Here is a 15,131-nt window from a genome sequence, read left to right as displayed (position 1 = left end):
AAAGGTGTTCTATTAAGCATTGTTAAAAGTTAAGAATTAAGAGTTTTTCCTGAGGTGTATGTGTGTGTGTTAAGTACTGTTAATCATTTAACTTGGATGCTTTCTGAACTCTAGTCCTTTGTATGCTCTTCAGTTTCTTATATAAGAGATGTGTCTTTTGTTCATCTATCTAACTTGGGATATTTACAGATACCATATTTTCATTTGTGTGTTATCCAATCTTTCTGCCCAAGAAATAAGAATGTCTGGATATTTACTGTTGCTGTAGAGATTGGAGTAACTTTTGGGAGTGAGAAAAGCTGGGATTCTTTTTATGATTTTCTAAGACTTAAAAAGGTATTTCAGGGACCAGCAGCTAGCGTAATGGGTATGTCACTGGACTCCCCCGTATAATTGACCACGGTTTGAGTCCCAGATCTGATGGCTTAAAATTCACGCCAGACATGTGTGCCCAAGATCCTGAGAGGAGAATGGAGGAGAAGGGATTGCTGTGTGGCAGTCCCCCTGGGGGGTGATTTCTTGCTTTCTGTCTCTGTCTGGCGAGCGCACGTACCCTATAGCAAAAAAAAAAAAAGAAAAAGAAAAAAAGAAGGTTTTTCAAATATTATTGAGGCTTTTCAATAAAAAGCAGTGATATTGAATAGATAAGGGTAAGTTATACCTTGGAATCTAAAAATAAGATTTTTGTAATATGTTTCTTGTTAAGGTACTAATATGTATGTTTTTCAAATATTCCTTTTGGATTGCTAAGTAAAACTTTAGGGCTCAGAATTATTTTTGTTTTTTATTTTTCTTTAAATGACTTGAGTCTAAAGAAATTATTTTAGCAAATAATTTTTGCCTGAATCACTAAGATAATAAATAGGTTGTTTTCTTTTGATGTTTTTATTAGGTGTTTTGAGAGTTAACTCTTCACTGGTAACATACGACAGTAATATAGTTATGGCAACTTTCCAGCCTTTCAGAAACAGCCACATGAAGACTAGAGCATCTGTCAAAAAAGTAAGTTTACTTAGGTTCTGTTAAGTGACGGTTTTAATAAAACTATTCATCTTTTCTTTTGAAGCCCTGTAGATATTATGTGTTTTTTAATATATTTTATTATTTAAGATAGTGACTTTAAAATACTGCAAAGATTAGACATCTATGAAAAAAATGATACAAAGCCAGGATTCCGGTGGTTTTATTTCCTAAAAATCACAATGCCACCTCGTTTCTTCTCAACATGTAATTTTTTATCTGATTTTTAGCAGTGGAGGTCATCCATGTGTAAATTTTCTTATCTGTGGCTTTGCCATAAGCACATAAGAAATACTACAGTTCATTCCTTTTTTATTCAGCAAATGTGAATTTGAGAGCCTGTTATGCTCCCGGATCTGTGCTAGATTTTGGGTACAAAGTAGTGGGCAAATGCAATATGGCTCTTAATCCTTTCTTTCATCTACTCTGAGGAAATACCCCTTCACTCCCTCTCCTATGACTATTTGATCATCATTGACAGTTTTATCTTTGCCAAAACTTTGGCAGTATTACTGGAAGAAGGGAGAATGGAGACTGGAGGATAGTCCTTTTCCTGGACTTCAACTTCTGCCTTGTATGATACTGGTGACAAGCCCTCACATGTTAAGATGAGATGGCCTTTGAGTTCTTTGATTACAGTCATTTTGTCACCTTCCCTCTTTCTTATGACTCCTGTTTCCTTTGCTAATTTTTCAAGGCTCTCATTGTCAATGTTCTTGTGAGTTTCTGGGCCTGCTTTTTGATCTAATCTTTCATTTCTTCAGAGAACTAAGGTATGTGTGGGTTTGACTGCTAATTTTGAGAAAATGGTTACCAAGTCCATAGGATGGCTGCAGAGTTGGAAAACAGAAAGTGAAATTGCTTTTAAACAGTTTGTAATTAATGTTTTAGTATTATGCTCCCTATGTTTTCAGGTAAAGTACCGTTAATTTTTAAAAATTATTTTATTCAGTTTCATTTATTCAGTCATTCATTTATTTTAATTTGACCAGAGAGACACAGAGAGAGAGAGAGAAAGAGAGAGAGAGAAAAGTGAGAAAGCAAGTCACCAGGCCTGGGACTCGAACCATCGTCGGCCATGTGGGAGTGTCCAGTGCCTTAACCACCACACCACTTGCCAGTCCCCAAGTACCATTAAATTTAACAAATCTACTTTTTAATTTGAAAAAGGTACAATAAGAAATGTTTTCTCTGTGTTTCTACTATTTGTAAACTGTAGTATATTTATTACAGTTTTTCAGATTAGTAATTGGACTCATAACCTTTAAAGTAATGATTAAATTATACTGATGGTTTGAAATTAGTAATTATACCTAAGTAATATATAAAAATATAATAACGGACTGGTACCATGTTCTTCAAGCCTGATATACCTAACTTGAATTGCCAGTATGCTACCAGGGATTTTTTAAAGGATTAGGCAATAGCTGAAATTGTATACTATCATGTTAACATATATATTTTTTTAAACACATTATCTATATTAAACCTGCAATAAAGATTCAATTTGAATTTACTTGAATCCTTGAAAATTTTTTCAGATAAAAGTATGTGAATCCAAATATTGGATACTGTTTATGTGAATTTATGCACATACATGTACCATCTTCCATGTCTTTACTTGATATGACTAAATGACAAAACCTTACCTCTTGGCTACTGTGGAGATTGAATGTTACAGTTGAGTTTTTTAGATTTTACTATACTTTGCATAAAGATAGAGATACATTGAATACATATTGGAAATAAATTTGTGAAAATCAGAAAAAGCTATAATTTATCCCAGTAATATTTTGACAACATTTTATTATAAAAATTTTCAAACATACAGAAAAGTTAAAAGCATAGCACACCTACATATGAATGTGCATACCTACTACCCATATTCAGCTGTCATTAGTATTTTGTCTTGTTTGCTTTGTGTGTGTTCTTTATTTTTTGGCAGAACCGAAATTACAATCATAATGTCTCTTCATCCCTGAACACTTCAGCATGCTTCTCCCAGGGATAATAACATCCTCCTACATAACAACAGTAGCATTATCACACCAAGAGAAAGAAATAGAATTCCCATATATCTAATACCCAGCCATACTAAGATTTCCTTTATTATCTCTAAAATGTCTTTTATAGTTTACTCCCTCACATACATTCTCCTGTATCTTTGTTGCATTTCTCAGTTAGGACTCGTTAACCTTTGATTTTGTCTGAAAGAATGTTTACTTTTTATTTATTTTGTTTATTCAAGGCTGACTTTTTGAATAAGCCAGACCAGTTTTCTGTCTAGTATCCCATATCTGAATTATCTTGTTTTCTCACGATGCTTTTTAGTTTGCTCATTTCTTTCCTATATTTCATATAAAGTACAAGTTAGGCTTAAGGGCTCAAATGGATTATGTTAAACATTTTTGGTGTGGTTTGAGTCCTGGACGTGGAGGATTGGAACTCATGCCAGGCCATGCATGTGTGCCCAGAATCTTCAGAAGAGAATGGAAGAGAAGGGATTGCAGCATGGCCATCCTCCTTGGGTGGTGACTTCTCACTTTTTCTCTCTCCATCTCTCCCTGTCTCTCAGTGAACGCACATGCCGTACAGCAAAAATCTCTATAAAATTTTTTTTTTCTTTTGGTGAGAATACTTTATGGGGTGATGTGAGGACAGAATTTTAGGTTTTTCTTCTATCAGTGATGTTAAAATTGGTAAATTGCTTAAAATAGACACTCTTGGCTAAGTGGGTAACTCTGCCAGAGATACTGTAAAAGTGCATGTTATGTTTTTCCCTTGGCAAATAATTTTTGAGATGATGATTGTGTGCATGATTGTGTTTTGTGTGCATGCTTTCTGTTTTTTAAAGAATATTTTATCTATTGTTTTTGGTATCCCTTGGTGATGCTTTCCTGAATCAGTTATTCCTTGGGAGGTACAAAATAGTGATTTTCCTAATTCTGCCCTTTTACTCTTTTATCTTTATTAGCTTTTTTTTGTTTGTTTGTTTTTAGGTTTTTTAGTTTTTAGTTTTGCTTGTGCTCACTGAAGAGAGACAGAGGGAGAAGGAAAGTGAGAAAGCACCTCCTAGGGAGAATGGCCCTGTCCCAATCTTTTCTCCTTCATTCTCCTCACGTTTTGGGCATGGACACACACAGGTCTAGTTTGTTTTTCAACTCACCCAGTCCAGGGCTCACAGCTGGTCATATGGCATCCAGCCATCTTAACCTCCATGCCACTTGATGGCCCATCTTCTTTTTTCTTTAAGTTTATTTATTTACTTATTCAGAGAGTGAGAGAAAAAGTACCCCCAGCAGAGTCTTGAGGGTCTCGATTCTGTAATCCACTTCGATCTTCAGTCAGCTCTGCATCATCGACACATGTGTTCTTGGCATACTCATGGAGGTCTCCAGACTTGAGCCAGGAACCTTTCCATGTGCCATTGCCTCACAGAACATTGTGTTTACCACTGTGTTACAATCTGACTCCAAGCTGGTATTCTTCTTAAAGAAAGGCTTTTTCCTCATTGATCTTAGAGTAAGTATAATATCTTCTATAAAAGCAGGGTAATTGCATTTTAGTGACTAGTTTTCAGATTAATGACTTAATGTGTTAGCTACCTCCAGTAGTGGCAGCTGAGTTTACTTCTCATTCGTTCATTTATTTACTTGTATTGCTTTGGACTCATGGATTTTCACAAGTCTCTATTTTACAGTCTTTTATTTATTTACATTAATTTATTCATCTATTCATTTATTTATTTTGAGTTACTCATTTGTCCCAGAACTGGTACCTGGGTGTCTCTCCAGGCTAGTCCTTTTGTTTTAGGTGCATAATTGTTTGCTTCCTTCCATTCTGGTTATACCCTGTTGGTAGAGGGGACCCAGTTTCACGTACTTTCCATTCCTCAGATCTGGAATTGGCAGGTTTTCAAAGAATGCTATTTAGAAGCCAAGGTCTGGGTACTAGGAGTGCCCTTTGCTTTTATGGTGTCATGAGTTTATATAGTTAGTTCAAGTTCAGATATCACATTGCATATTTTTTCCTTTTTTGATTCCATGATTGTAATTTAATGTGAAAGTCTGCATTCATTAATAAAAACAAATTATTTCAAATATAGGGTGTTTTCAGGAGCATAGGAAAATTAGGGGGAAAATCTAGTACAGTAAATACCACTTAGTTCACCCTCTGTTGACATTTTGCCATTCTCATTCTCTTTCTACACACACACATGCACATACACATTCTGAACACTGCCATCATACAATCGTACATACATCATTTTACTTAAGGTTTTGACTTGGAGTGTGTACACTTGCTGGAGAGAGACAAAGACAGAGAGAGGGAAAGTGAGAAATCACCCACTGTGGGGGGTGGGGGGAGATAAGAGTATGTCAGCCTTATTACTACCTCTAAGAAAACCATTAATTCAGTACATCCTCTAGCGTACAGTCTGTTCGTAGATGTCCTCATTATCTTTAATATCCTTAGAACTTTTTCTTTGCTTTTTGTCTAGGATCCAGTCAAAGTTCACACCCTGCATTTGAGTGTTGGGTCTATTTGGTCTCCTCTAGGTTAGACCATCCCAATGATCTAGACTCTTTTCTCATGACAGGAAGTCTTTGGAAGAGCCTGTCCCAGTTGTTGTGTAGAACACCCCATATCCTGGGTCGTTTGGTGATTAGATTCAGTAGAAACCTCACAAAGGTGATGCTGTGTTCATTCTATTCTTTATGATCAAGAGGTGCAAATTGCTGCCAGATTTGAACAGGTTTTAAGAGTCTAACTGCTAGGTTTCTCCAACATAATTGCATATTGTACTTGTGTAACTAACATGGTTAATAAATAACCTGTAAGGTGACACTTAGAAACAGTGTGAGTATGCTGTACCCATTAGATTTAGAATGCATTGATGATCTTTTCCTACATCAGTTATTACTTTGGGAGTTACAAATGGGAGTTTCCAGTTTCTTCACTCTTTCCATATTATCAACCAGAATTCTTGGAAAAGAACATTTCAGTTTTAATATACTTATAGATTAAAAAAAATAGTGGTTATAATCTATTACTATTTTTATTCTTTTTGATGCCACAGTTATCCCAGGTTTGGCCAGTGGGAAGTCCTTCAAGCTGGCTTTTATGTTCTTTTGAAATACCCACTTAGTCTTTGAGTATTTCAATGCATTTTGGTTCAGTTAGACATTCCAGGTTCATTTTATACATTCTGTGCCCCAGACCTGGGATCAGGGACTTCTCTGAGGAACTCTAGCTCTTTTTACTGGCAGTTAGTATGAAGAAACCAAATAGTGAATGGGAAAAGGTAGAACATATATTTAAAGAATTATAAGTTCTTCATGATAGGTCAGATTCGATTTAACATTACATCTTTTTTTCTTAAATTCTTTGCTTTCATATTTGTATTTCTTGGACCAAAGATTTTTTTTTTTTTGAGAGTTTTTTTTTTTTTGCCATAGGGTGTGTGTGCTTGCCGGATAGACAGAGAGACAGAGAGACAGAAAGCAAGAAATCACCCCCCAGGGGGGATGGCCACGCTGAAATCCCTTCTCTTTCATTCTCCTCTTGGGATCTTGGGCACGCATGCACACACGCCCGGCGTGAGTTTTAAGCCACCAGGTCCAGGACTTGAACCGTGGTAGACTACATGGGAGTCCAGCGACATAGCCATTATGCCAACTGCTGGTCCCATAGACCAAAGATTTCTATTAATTTATTAAAATTAGCAACTTTGGGTCAGCCTATGGCATGACGGTTAATAGCTCCCACATGACCGTGTAGTTCAAGTCCTAGACCTAGGGCTTGAAAGACATGCTGGGTGTGTTTGTGTGTGTGTGTGTGTTGTTTCTAAAATCCTGAAAGGATGGAGGATGAAAGAAAATGGACTGCATCATCACCACTCCCCATTGGGGATGCTTTCTTGGCCCCCTCCTCCCAGGAGTGAATGTGCCGTCTGGCCAAAAAATAAATAAATAAATTAGTAGCTGTTTCTCGAGTTCTAAGAATCTCTACTGAAATCTGGGGAAACAAGGTGAGTGAAATATAATCTCTTACCTCTTCAATTTGGTTTAATGGTAGGAAAGACATGTATGAGTATAGTAATTATAATATGTTTGATATAGATTAAGTGTTCTCAGTATGCAAACTATACAGCAGGAACTTAGATTTGTTATGACTAAGATAGTAAAAATCTTCGCAAGTCTTAGGATGGGTAGGATTTTTATAGAGGAAGACTGGGAAGTAAGGACTTTCTGATAGAAGAGCAGATCAGCAAGTTGGAAACTATAAAGTACAAGGAAATTAATGATCTATTTGATGTCTGACTGTAAGTTTTGTTATCTTCCCTCTTTTACTTTGCACTCTCCCTCTTCCCCAAATCTGGAATCCTTTCCCTCATTATCATTTTATAGCTGCCTTAGTAGTCCTGTAAAGCCTTATTTTGTGTTACTGTCTCTTTTTTCTTTTGCGTCTGACTTGTAGGTAGCGATAGCTATTGTTACTATGCCTGATTATAGCTTCCATATCGTCTCACTTATAAATTGTTGCTTCTGTTCTTTTTTTTTTTTTTTTGGAGAGTTTTTTGCTATAGGTTATGTGGACTCGCCAGAAAGAAAGACAGAAAGCGAGAAATCACCCCCTGGGGGGACGACCATGCCGCAATCCCTTCTCCTCCATTCTCCTCTCGGAATCTTGGGCACGCACGTACACGTGCCCGGTGTGAGTTTAAGCCACCAGGTCTGGGACTCAAACCGCGGTTGACTACATGGCAGTCTAGCGACATAGCCATTACGCTAACTGCTGCTCCCCAGTTGTTGCTTCTGTTCTACCAGTGACTGGGATATCTGATCTGCAGTCTTACATTAGGTTTTAATGTAAGCTGAGAGTAAATGAGCCTGGTGTGAGAGCCTACATGGTCTTTTAGGGATTCAAATCCCTAGGCTCTGGTTTCTGTGTTTTGGGCATGTGGAACTCTACTTAAGCCTTTTTAGCTGACTGGAGCTGCTGTTCTTTTCAGGTCAATTGAGTTCCCCATACGTTATCAAAAGGTGCCAAGTAAATATCAATTGGAGAATGAATGACTCTCCATCTAAAACTAAAATATTTTCATAACCTTTTAACCTTGTGTTAGAATTAAACATTAAAATGTTTTTGGTTTTTTGTTTGTTTGTTTGTTTCAGAGTTTCAGTGAAGATGTGTTCCAATCTATAAAGTCATTATTACAGAGTGAGAAGGCACTGTGCAGCGTATCAGCAGAGGACTGTTTAAAGCAGGACGAAAATGCCAATTTATCTGAGGTTTGAAATAGCACTTACAAACACTTTCCTTTAAAGTACAATGTATTTTCATGCATCTTTGTGTTACCTATTTGTAAAATGTCTAATATCTCTACATGACATGGAAGTACCTGTTTTGAATACCGACTAGTTGTTGGTGACTGCTTACCAGTACTATAGTAGATGATTCCTACTATATTCAGTAATTAAAATTTTAATATTTATGGTCTCACTTTGAAACATAAAGTATATGCCTATTCCTATATTCATTTTTTGGATTTTGTTAGTTTTCTTGATTGTTAAAATTCAGTGCTCTTAATTCATAATAAAAAAGTAATGCTAACCCTTTGCTTTGATTCCTGGACCTGGGGTTTGAGAAACACATTGGATATGTGTGCGTGTGTACGTGTGCCCGAAATCCCAACAGGAGGGAGAAATGAAGAAGGGGTTGTGGTATGGCCATTCCCAGTGGGGGTTGCTTTCTCCCTCTCCTGTTTCTCTGACAAGTGCACATGCCTCCTGTAAAATTTTTTAAAAAGTGATAAATTTATCTTTGCAATTAAGATATTTATTCTACTACTTGAAGATAACAAATGTAACTAACTTACTTATTTCTTTGCTACATATGGTGTTTCCAATCATTGTTTGAATTTATTGCATAAAAAGATTTTTTTTCTGTAATGCGTAAGTCAATTTTCACGTTTATATTACCAAACGAGAGATATGACTTTAGGTCATTGCAGTTCAAAACTGATTCATATATTAAGTTGAAACTTTTTTGAAATGGTAGGTTTTTCTTTTAAAGAATTATTAATTTCATTTATTATTTTTTAATTTGACCAGACTGAAAGGGAATGCGAGAGAACAAGCTGCTAAGTTTATTACCCAAATTGTGGTCGGCAATGTGGGAATCCAGTGCCTTTACCATGCTATTTGCCAGCCCCTGAAATGATAGTTTTAATAACAATCTTGATTTTTCTTATCTTGGGGTGTATTTTTTTCTATTTCCTAAGAATTTCTCTGTTTGATGATGTTTCCTAGGAAGATGAGCATACCTTTTAGACCTGGAATGTTCTGCCATCCGAGCCTTTTCCTTCTGTGTCAGCGCACTTATTGTTGCCTTTGACTGTCATCTTCTTTGCTGTCCCTTTGTACTCTATTTTAGTAAAACCAAACTACTCTTACTCTACTCAGTTATTGAGAAGTCTCTTTTGTCCTGCCCTCTAACAGTTCTCCTTCCGTATGTCTCCAGATGCTTACGTAGTGCCTTGCAAGCCCTCATTCCTTGGTGTGGAAACTTTATCAGGGAAATATAAAACTCCCTAGCATCTTCTAAGCCCTTGTTAGCTTATTTTCTTTTGCATTCAGTCAAGTAAACTTGAAAGAATAGCAGGAATTCCTGTCCCACTTTGAGGTGTGATGTCTCCATGTGTCTTTTTGAAGGAAGGAAATTTGTTATAGAATCAATGATATTCTGTATCAATATCTAGATCAACAATATCTGTATCTATATTGGTAACAAATTATCAAGTCCCTGGGATTTGTCACACACTTTCCTTTGCATTATCTTACTAACTGTAATTGTGGGAGGAAAGTTGTATTATCTTAAGTTTTATAGATGAGACAGGCTCCTAGAGAGTAACAGTTTACCTAGGTGCCTGGAAATTAACTGTACATTTCCCATAAAGTAATAACTATAATTAGAATAAAGATCTTTGGGTAACTTAACATTCTGATTTGCTTCTAGATCATCAGAAAGATTAAAAGTATATTCTAGGTTGCTTTGTGTGTTAACTATGTCATTTTCTAATTCCTGAGAAGCAGTTACCCACATTACTCTTAAGTATTGTGTTTTTAGCCACAGTATCTGCTTTCTGGAAGTTCTGATTCTGTCTTAAAATACAAAAAAAAAAAAAAAAAAAAAAAAAAAAAATGTAAAAGATAAAATATTAAAAAAGAGTTTTTTAAAAATAAAAAGTACATTTTTTGGAGAAAAAATGCTAAAAGTATAAAAATGGAAATGATTATCATTGATTCCATAAATTAAAATAAAAAAAGGCATAAGGTTAAAAGAGTACAAAAAATAAAATAACCTATAACTCCATCATCCTGAGTTAAGTCCTGCTTAAAGTTTTATATCTTGCCTTCTGGTATTATTTTCAGTGCATGTTTTTAAAAATAGGTTGAATTGTGTAGGTACTGTATATAATTTTTCTGTAACTTTTTTTTTTAACTTAGTAATGTGACATTTTGCTTTTGGCATTAGGTATTCTTTAGTGATTTAATTTACATAAATTTCTGCAGAGTAATCATTCTGTAAGTGTATTGAGGGAAATAAATGATAGTTTCACGAGATGGCAGTGACGAAGTATCCTTGGGGGTCTACCCAGACAAGGCCTCTTTGAGGAGGTGACATTTGAGTTGAAACTTAAAGAATGTGTAGGGGCCATGTCAAGGGGGCATAACCGCCAAGCATACCCTAAAGGTTCTTGTCCTTCTCTAAAGAGAAGAACATACTTTGCCTAAAGCCACACCTTGACTGAGATTAAGAACAGACTCGGTATGTTCCAGACCCAGAAAGCAAGCCCATAAGTATGAATGAAAATGAGAGAAAGCCGAGGACACGGGCTAACCCCATTTTGTATTTTGCCCTGGAAGCATAGAAGAGTTTTAACAGGGAAATGGTATGATAGTGGAACCAGGTGGGAGGGGATTATAGTAGTATTGGTGAGAAGAGGTAGCGGTCGGGGAGGGGGTAATGGAGAGAAGTGGGTCAATTTGAAATGCTTTATGGGTACAATTGATTGTACTTGCTAGTACATTAGTAATGAGGATAAGGTTTAAGAACTGCATTTGGAGCTAAATCTCTGCTGTAGAACCTTTTCGATCATACTTGAAAAAGTTGTTCTGTCCAAGGCAGTTCCATATTTTTTCCTATTTCTCAGCTTAGTTAACAACCTGAGACAAGATTTTAAAACTCCAATTAATGGAACTTTATTCGTTTTTATTTAGGTCACATTTCTGGGTTTTAATGAAGAAACGGATGCTGCTCATATACAGGTAGGGTCAATTTATTGAACTGGGAAGGACTGACAGAAATTATTTGGAACAAATTTTGAGACCATAAAAAATCTGCCCCAGTGTCGAAATTTACATTCTTCTGGTAAATTTGCAAAGTTGAAAGGTGACATTTTGAGGGTGTTTTGGAAATTTTTACTGAGTATTCTAATTATGGAAAACAGCTTTAGGTTTAACCACAAGAGTCATTTATCTGAGAAGATTGCAGATTCAGGCTGTTTTTTCCCTCCATTCTGTGCCTAATATGGACTGTAAGACATTTTATTTTGATGGTTTTTGTAATTTGACAGGAAAAATTTATATATTTTTTAGTTACATTTAAAAGACAAACTTTGTAAGAAGTATCAGTTTTCCAGTACAAAAGTTTTAGCCTGTTTGATTTAGGCAGTTATTTGATCACAAAGGAAAGCAGCATAGTTGAGGACCGTGGTTGACGCTTGTGTAGATGGGGGGAACGTACTTTTTTCCTCCTTATCCTGCTGCTTAGAAAGTTGTGATTGCCACATGTTTCCTCTTATGTGTGAAGCATCTCCTAATAGAGGAAGAAATAGCATTATTCAGTTCTTTGTGAATACATAGTAGGTAATTATGAACAAGAACTCTGCTCTATGTCTTGATTGTGCCCTTTCTTGAAGGAAATGGTTTGGAAAGAAGGAACAAGAGGGGACATAATCATGAGAATGTGTGCCTCGACAAAAGAAATGTTCCAAAGTATTCCTCTAATTCTCTACTCAGAGTTACTGATAGAACCATATTTAAAAAGGAAACTACTCTATAAAGAGTCTAAGACTCTAAATAATTCCTTAAATGAGTAAAACATAAAAAGGACAAGTAGTGAAAACATAAGTGAATCTCTTTTCTATTAGTCTTCATAAGCTTTTTAGTAAAAATGTGTAATATAATACCTTGAAGAGAAAAGACAGAAAAATGGACTTGTATTTTACAAAATTAAAACTTAAGCTCTGAAGTAAATTTCTAGCCAAGAGTGCTGTATGAAATATTCAGAGTTAAACCTGAGGACTGTAGGTTGACATATGCTGTAAACTATTAAATGCTTAATTGTCATGGATATGTGAGGTACAATGTAAAATTTTTTTATAGCGTGATAGTAATATGTTGAAAGGCTGCAGAAATAGTATGAAATGATTTTATTATATCTTGTATTATCTTAAAAAAAGCTTATATGTGGATAAGCTGCATGTATTAACTATCAAGAGCCAGAATGTTTATTAACCAGTAGACCTATGATTTTCCCATTGTAGGAATCTTACCAAAGGTGTTATTCTACAGTGTTATTTATTATTATTTTAAATTAGGATTTAGCTGCAGTTTCTTTGGAACTTCCAGATCTTCTGAATTCACTCCACTTCTGCAGTCTAAATGAAAATGAAATTATTTGTATGAAGGATATAAACAAATCAACAGATGTAAGTGATGATACTCTAAATCAGGTAATTTTTATAGATAATATCTAATAACCTTTTAGGGCAAGTTTTAGTACATTCAATCAATAGTATTATACTTTTTTATTCTACTTTTTTTTTTTTTTTAAGATTTTGCTGTAGAGCATGTGCTTTTGCAGGAGGGATGGCAGAGGAAGGGAAGGAGGAAGGCAGGGGAGGAAAGGGACAGAGAGCAAAGAGGAGAGAAAGAGGGAGGGGCGGAGGAGGGAAGGAGGGAGAGAGATCATCTCCTAGGGTAGATGGCCATGCCGCAATCCTTGGGAGTTTGGGCATGCAGACACATGCCGCCTGATGTGTTTTCAAGCCGCCAGTTAGAGACTCAAATTGCTTTGTTGGCCATGTGGGACCTTAACCTCCACACCACCTGCTGGTCCCATAGTATTAAACTTTTAAATGCTTAGACAAATTTTCCTTTTTAAAAAATATGCTATCTTAAGGAAATAGGATTTATAAGAAATATAACTCATGAAGCTTTGATATCCCTGAAGTGATTTTGGTCATAGCTTATAAATTAGATTTCCCATCCGTGAAATTCCATAAATGGTGTAAGTCTGATTAATTTTTGTTTTCTGAAAATGGATTATTTCAAGTTTTCTTGTTTTTTTTTTAAATTTATTAATTTTCTACATTAATTCACTATACACCATCACAACACACAAATGAATTTTCCATCCAAAATACGCTGTGCATTGGCTCAATCAAGCACATCAACATACATGTTCTCAGCAAATAATTTTCCAATTCTTATGTCCTGCATACCTTGCCTTTTGTTTTGCCATCCTTGATTCCCCATCCCCCACCCTCTGCTATGTCCCATCCTCCTCCCCCTTGTCCCTGGCATCCATGGTTGCCCTCCATGCCTTTCCCCCTTCCGCCGCGCAGGGCCCGGGGGCCTGTTTTTTTTTTTTGTTTTTTTTTTAACATTGATTGATTGATTGATCTATTTGTTGTGATTTTCAGGCTGCTAGGTTCAGGACTTGAACTGCAGTCAGTCATGTGGGAGTCTAGCACCTCATCCACCATGTCACCTGCTGGCCTCAGTTTCTTGAACTTCTACTTTGACTAAGCTACAGGGATTTTTCTTTATGGTCAATTCCAAATATAAGAAATGTTTTAGAGAGTGTCCTTTGACTCATTTTCTGTTTTTTTTTTTAAATCATGTAAATAGACATTTGATGATATATTCTTTATTTATAAACAAAACTGTTGCCATTTCAGATGGATGATTAGTTTTAAAATAGTCAGTTTTTAGTTCTTTACCAAGTATGATTTTGTTGATAATGCATTTAAAACATGCTTTGCATTTTAGGAAGTAAAACATGTACACTTGACCGAGTAAGTTTAAAATTTAGATGGTTTATTCCAGGTATAAAAAACTCTTGTTCATAAACTCTATTAATAAAACTAGAACTGCTTGTTTCACTCATTTGCTTAATTAAATATTTCATTCAAACACTTAATTTGCTAGGGTGAGAGGCGATTAACTTTTTTTTTTTTTTTTTAAGACCAAAATGGGTTTATTAAGAATGTAAAATTGGGGTTAGCAAGTGGCATGGTAGTTAAGAAACTGGACTCCCACATGGCCAACCATGGTTCAAGTCCTGGACCTAGTGGCTCATTTTCCTACCCTCTCTCTCTCTCTCTCTCTCTGTCTCTCCCTGGTCAGATGTTCAATAATAATTTTTTGTTGTTGTTTTATAACTTTATTTGAAAATCAGCAATTAGTTCTCATCCACATTGACTGTTTGTAGATTTTTGAATGTGGTAACAGGTACATAGGTCGCCAGAGTGTAGAGCTTATTGGGTGAATCTTCATCTTCGTTTCGTTTTCTGGACAACCACACACGGATTCTATCTGGGACATTCCTTATTCCTTTGGCCCAGACAGCTTTGTTGAGCCTGGTATCAGTGCGCACATCTGGAGTCCTCATCTCTTTCATGGCAAATTTCCGGATTTCTTTGAGTGCCCGAGGGGCATGTTTCTTGAAGCCCATGCCATGGATGCGCTTGTGAATGTCGATGGTGTATTCCTGGGTCACCACCTCGTTGATGGCAGAACTTCTTCTTCTCGCCACCCTTCTTTGTGGGAGCCATTCTGCTAGGCCTAAGCTGCGAGTAGAGGGAGAGGGGTCACGAGTCCAAAGTTTTTAACAATAGGGAAAATAGATTCCATTCAAGGTTGGATCAAGTGTGGGTCTCGTGCAGTTCTGCAACTGTAGGTGAGTCTCCATGGAATACAGTTTCAGGAAGGCGGTTCTGGCAAGCAGAGTTGACCATCAGTTGATGCGGCACAGCA

At 36.2% G+C, this 15,131-nt stretch overlaps 1 protein-coding gene across 6 annotated transcripts in view; it reads left to right on the top strand.

The window, feature by feature from the left end:
- The window catches only part of AKAP11 (A-kinase anchoring protein 11), a gene marked incomplete at its 3' end in the record, with an annotated part of 53,017 nt that overhangs the window by 14,241 nt on the left and 23,645 nt on the right, over positions 1–15,131 (top strand). For 5 of the 6 annotated variants that reach the window (XM_027774578.1, XM_027774580.1, XM_014590525.2 and 2 more), the window contains 4 exon segments: positions 893–1,002; positions 8,199–8,315; positions 11,307–11,354; positions 12,689–12,823. In XM_027774578.1, the coding sequence (XP_027630379.1) occupies positions 943–1,002; positions 8,199–8,315; positions 11,307–11,354; positions 12,689–12,823 (360 nt within the window). 6 annotated transcript variants of the gene reach the window in all.

Source organism: Tupaia chinensis, unplaced genomic scaffold (assembly GCF_000334495.1).
Source record: "Tupaia chinensis unplaced genomic scaffold, TupChi_1.0 Scaffold000458_1, whole genome shotgun sequence".
NCBI classification, from domain to species: domain Eukaryota; kingdom Metazoa; phylum Chordata; class Mammalia; order Scandentia; family Tupaiidae; genus Tupaia; species Tupaia belangeri.
This window is presented reverse-complemented; position numbering and strand designations above follow the sequence as displayed.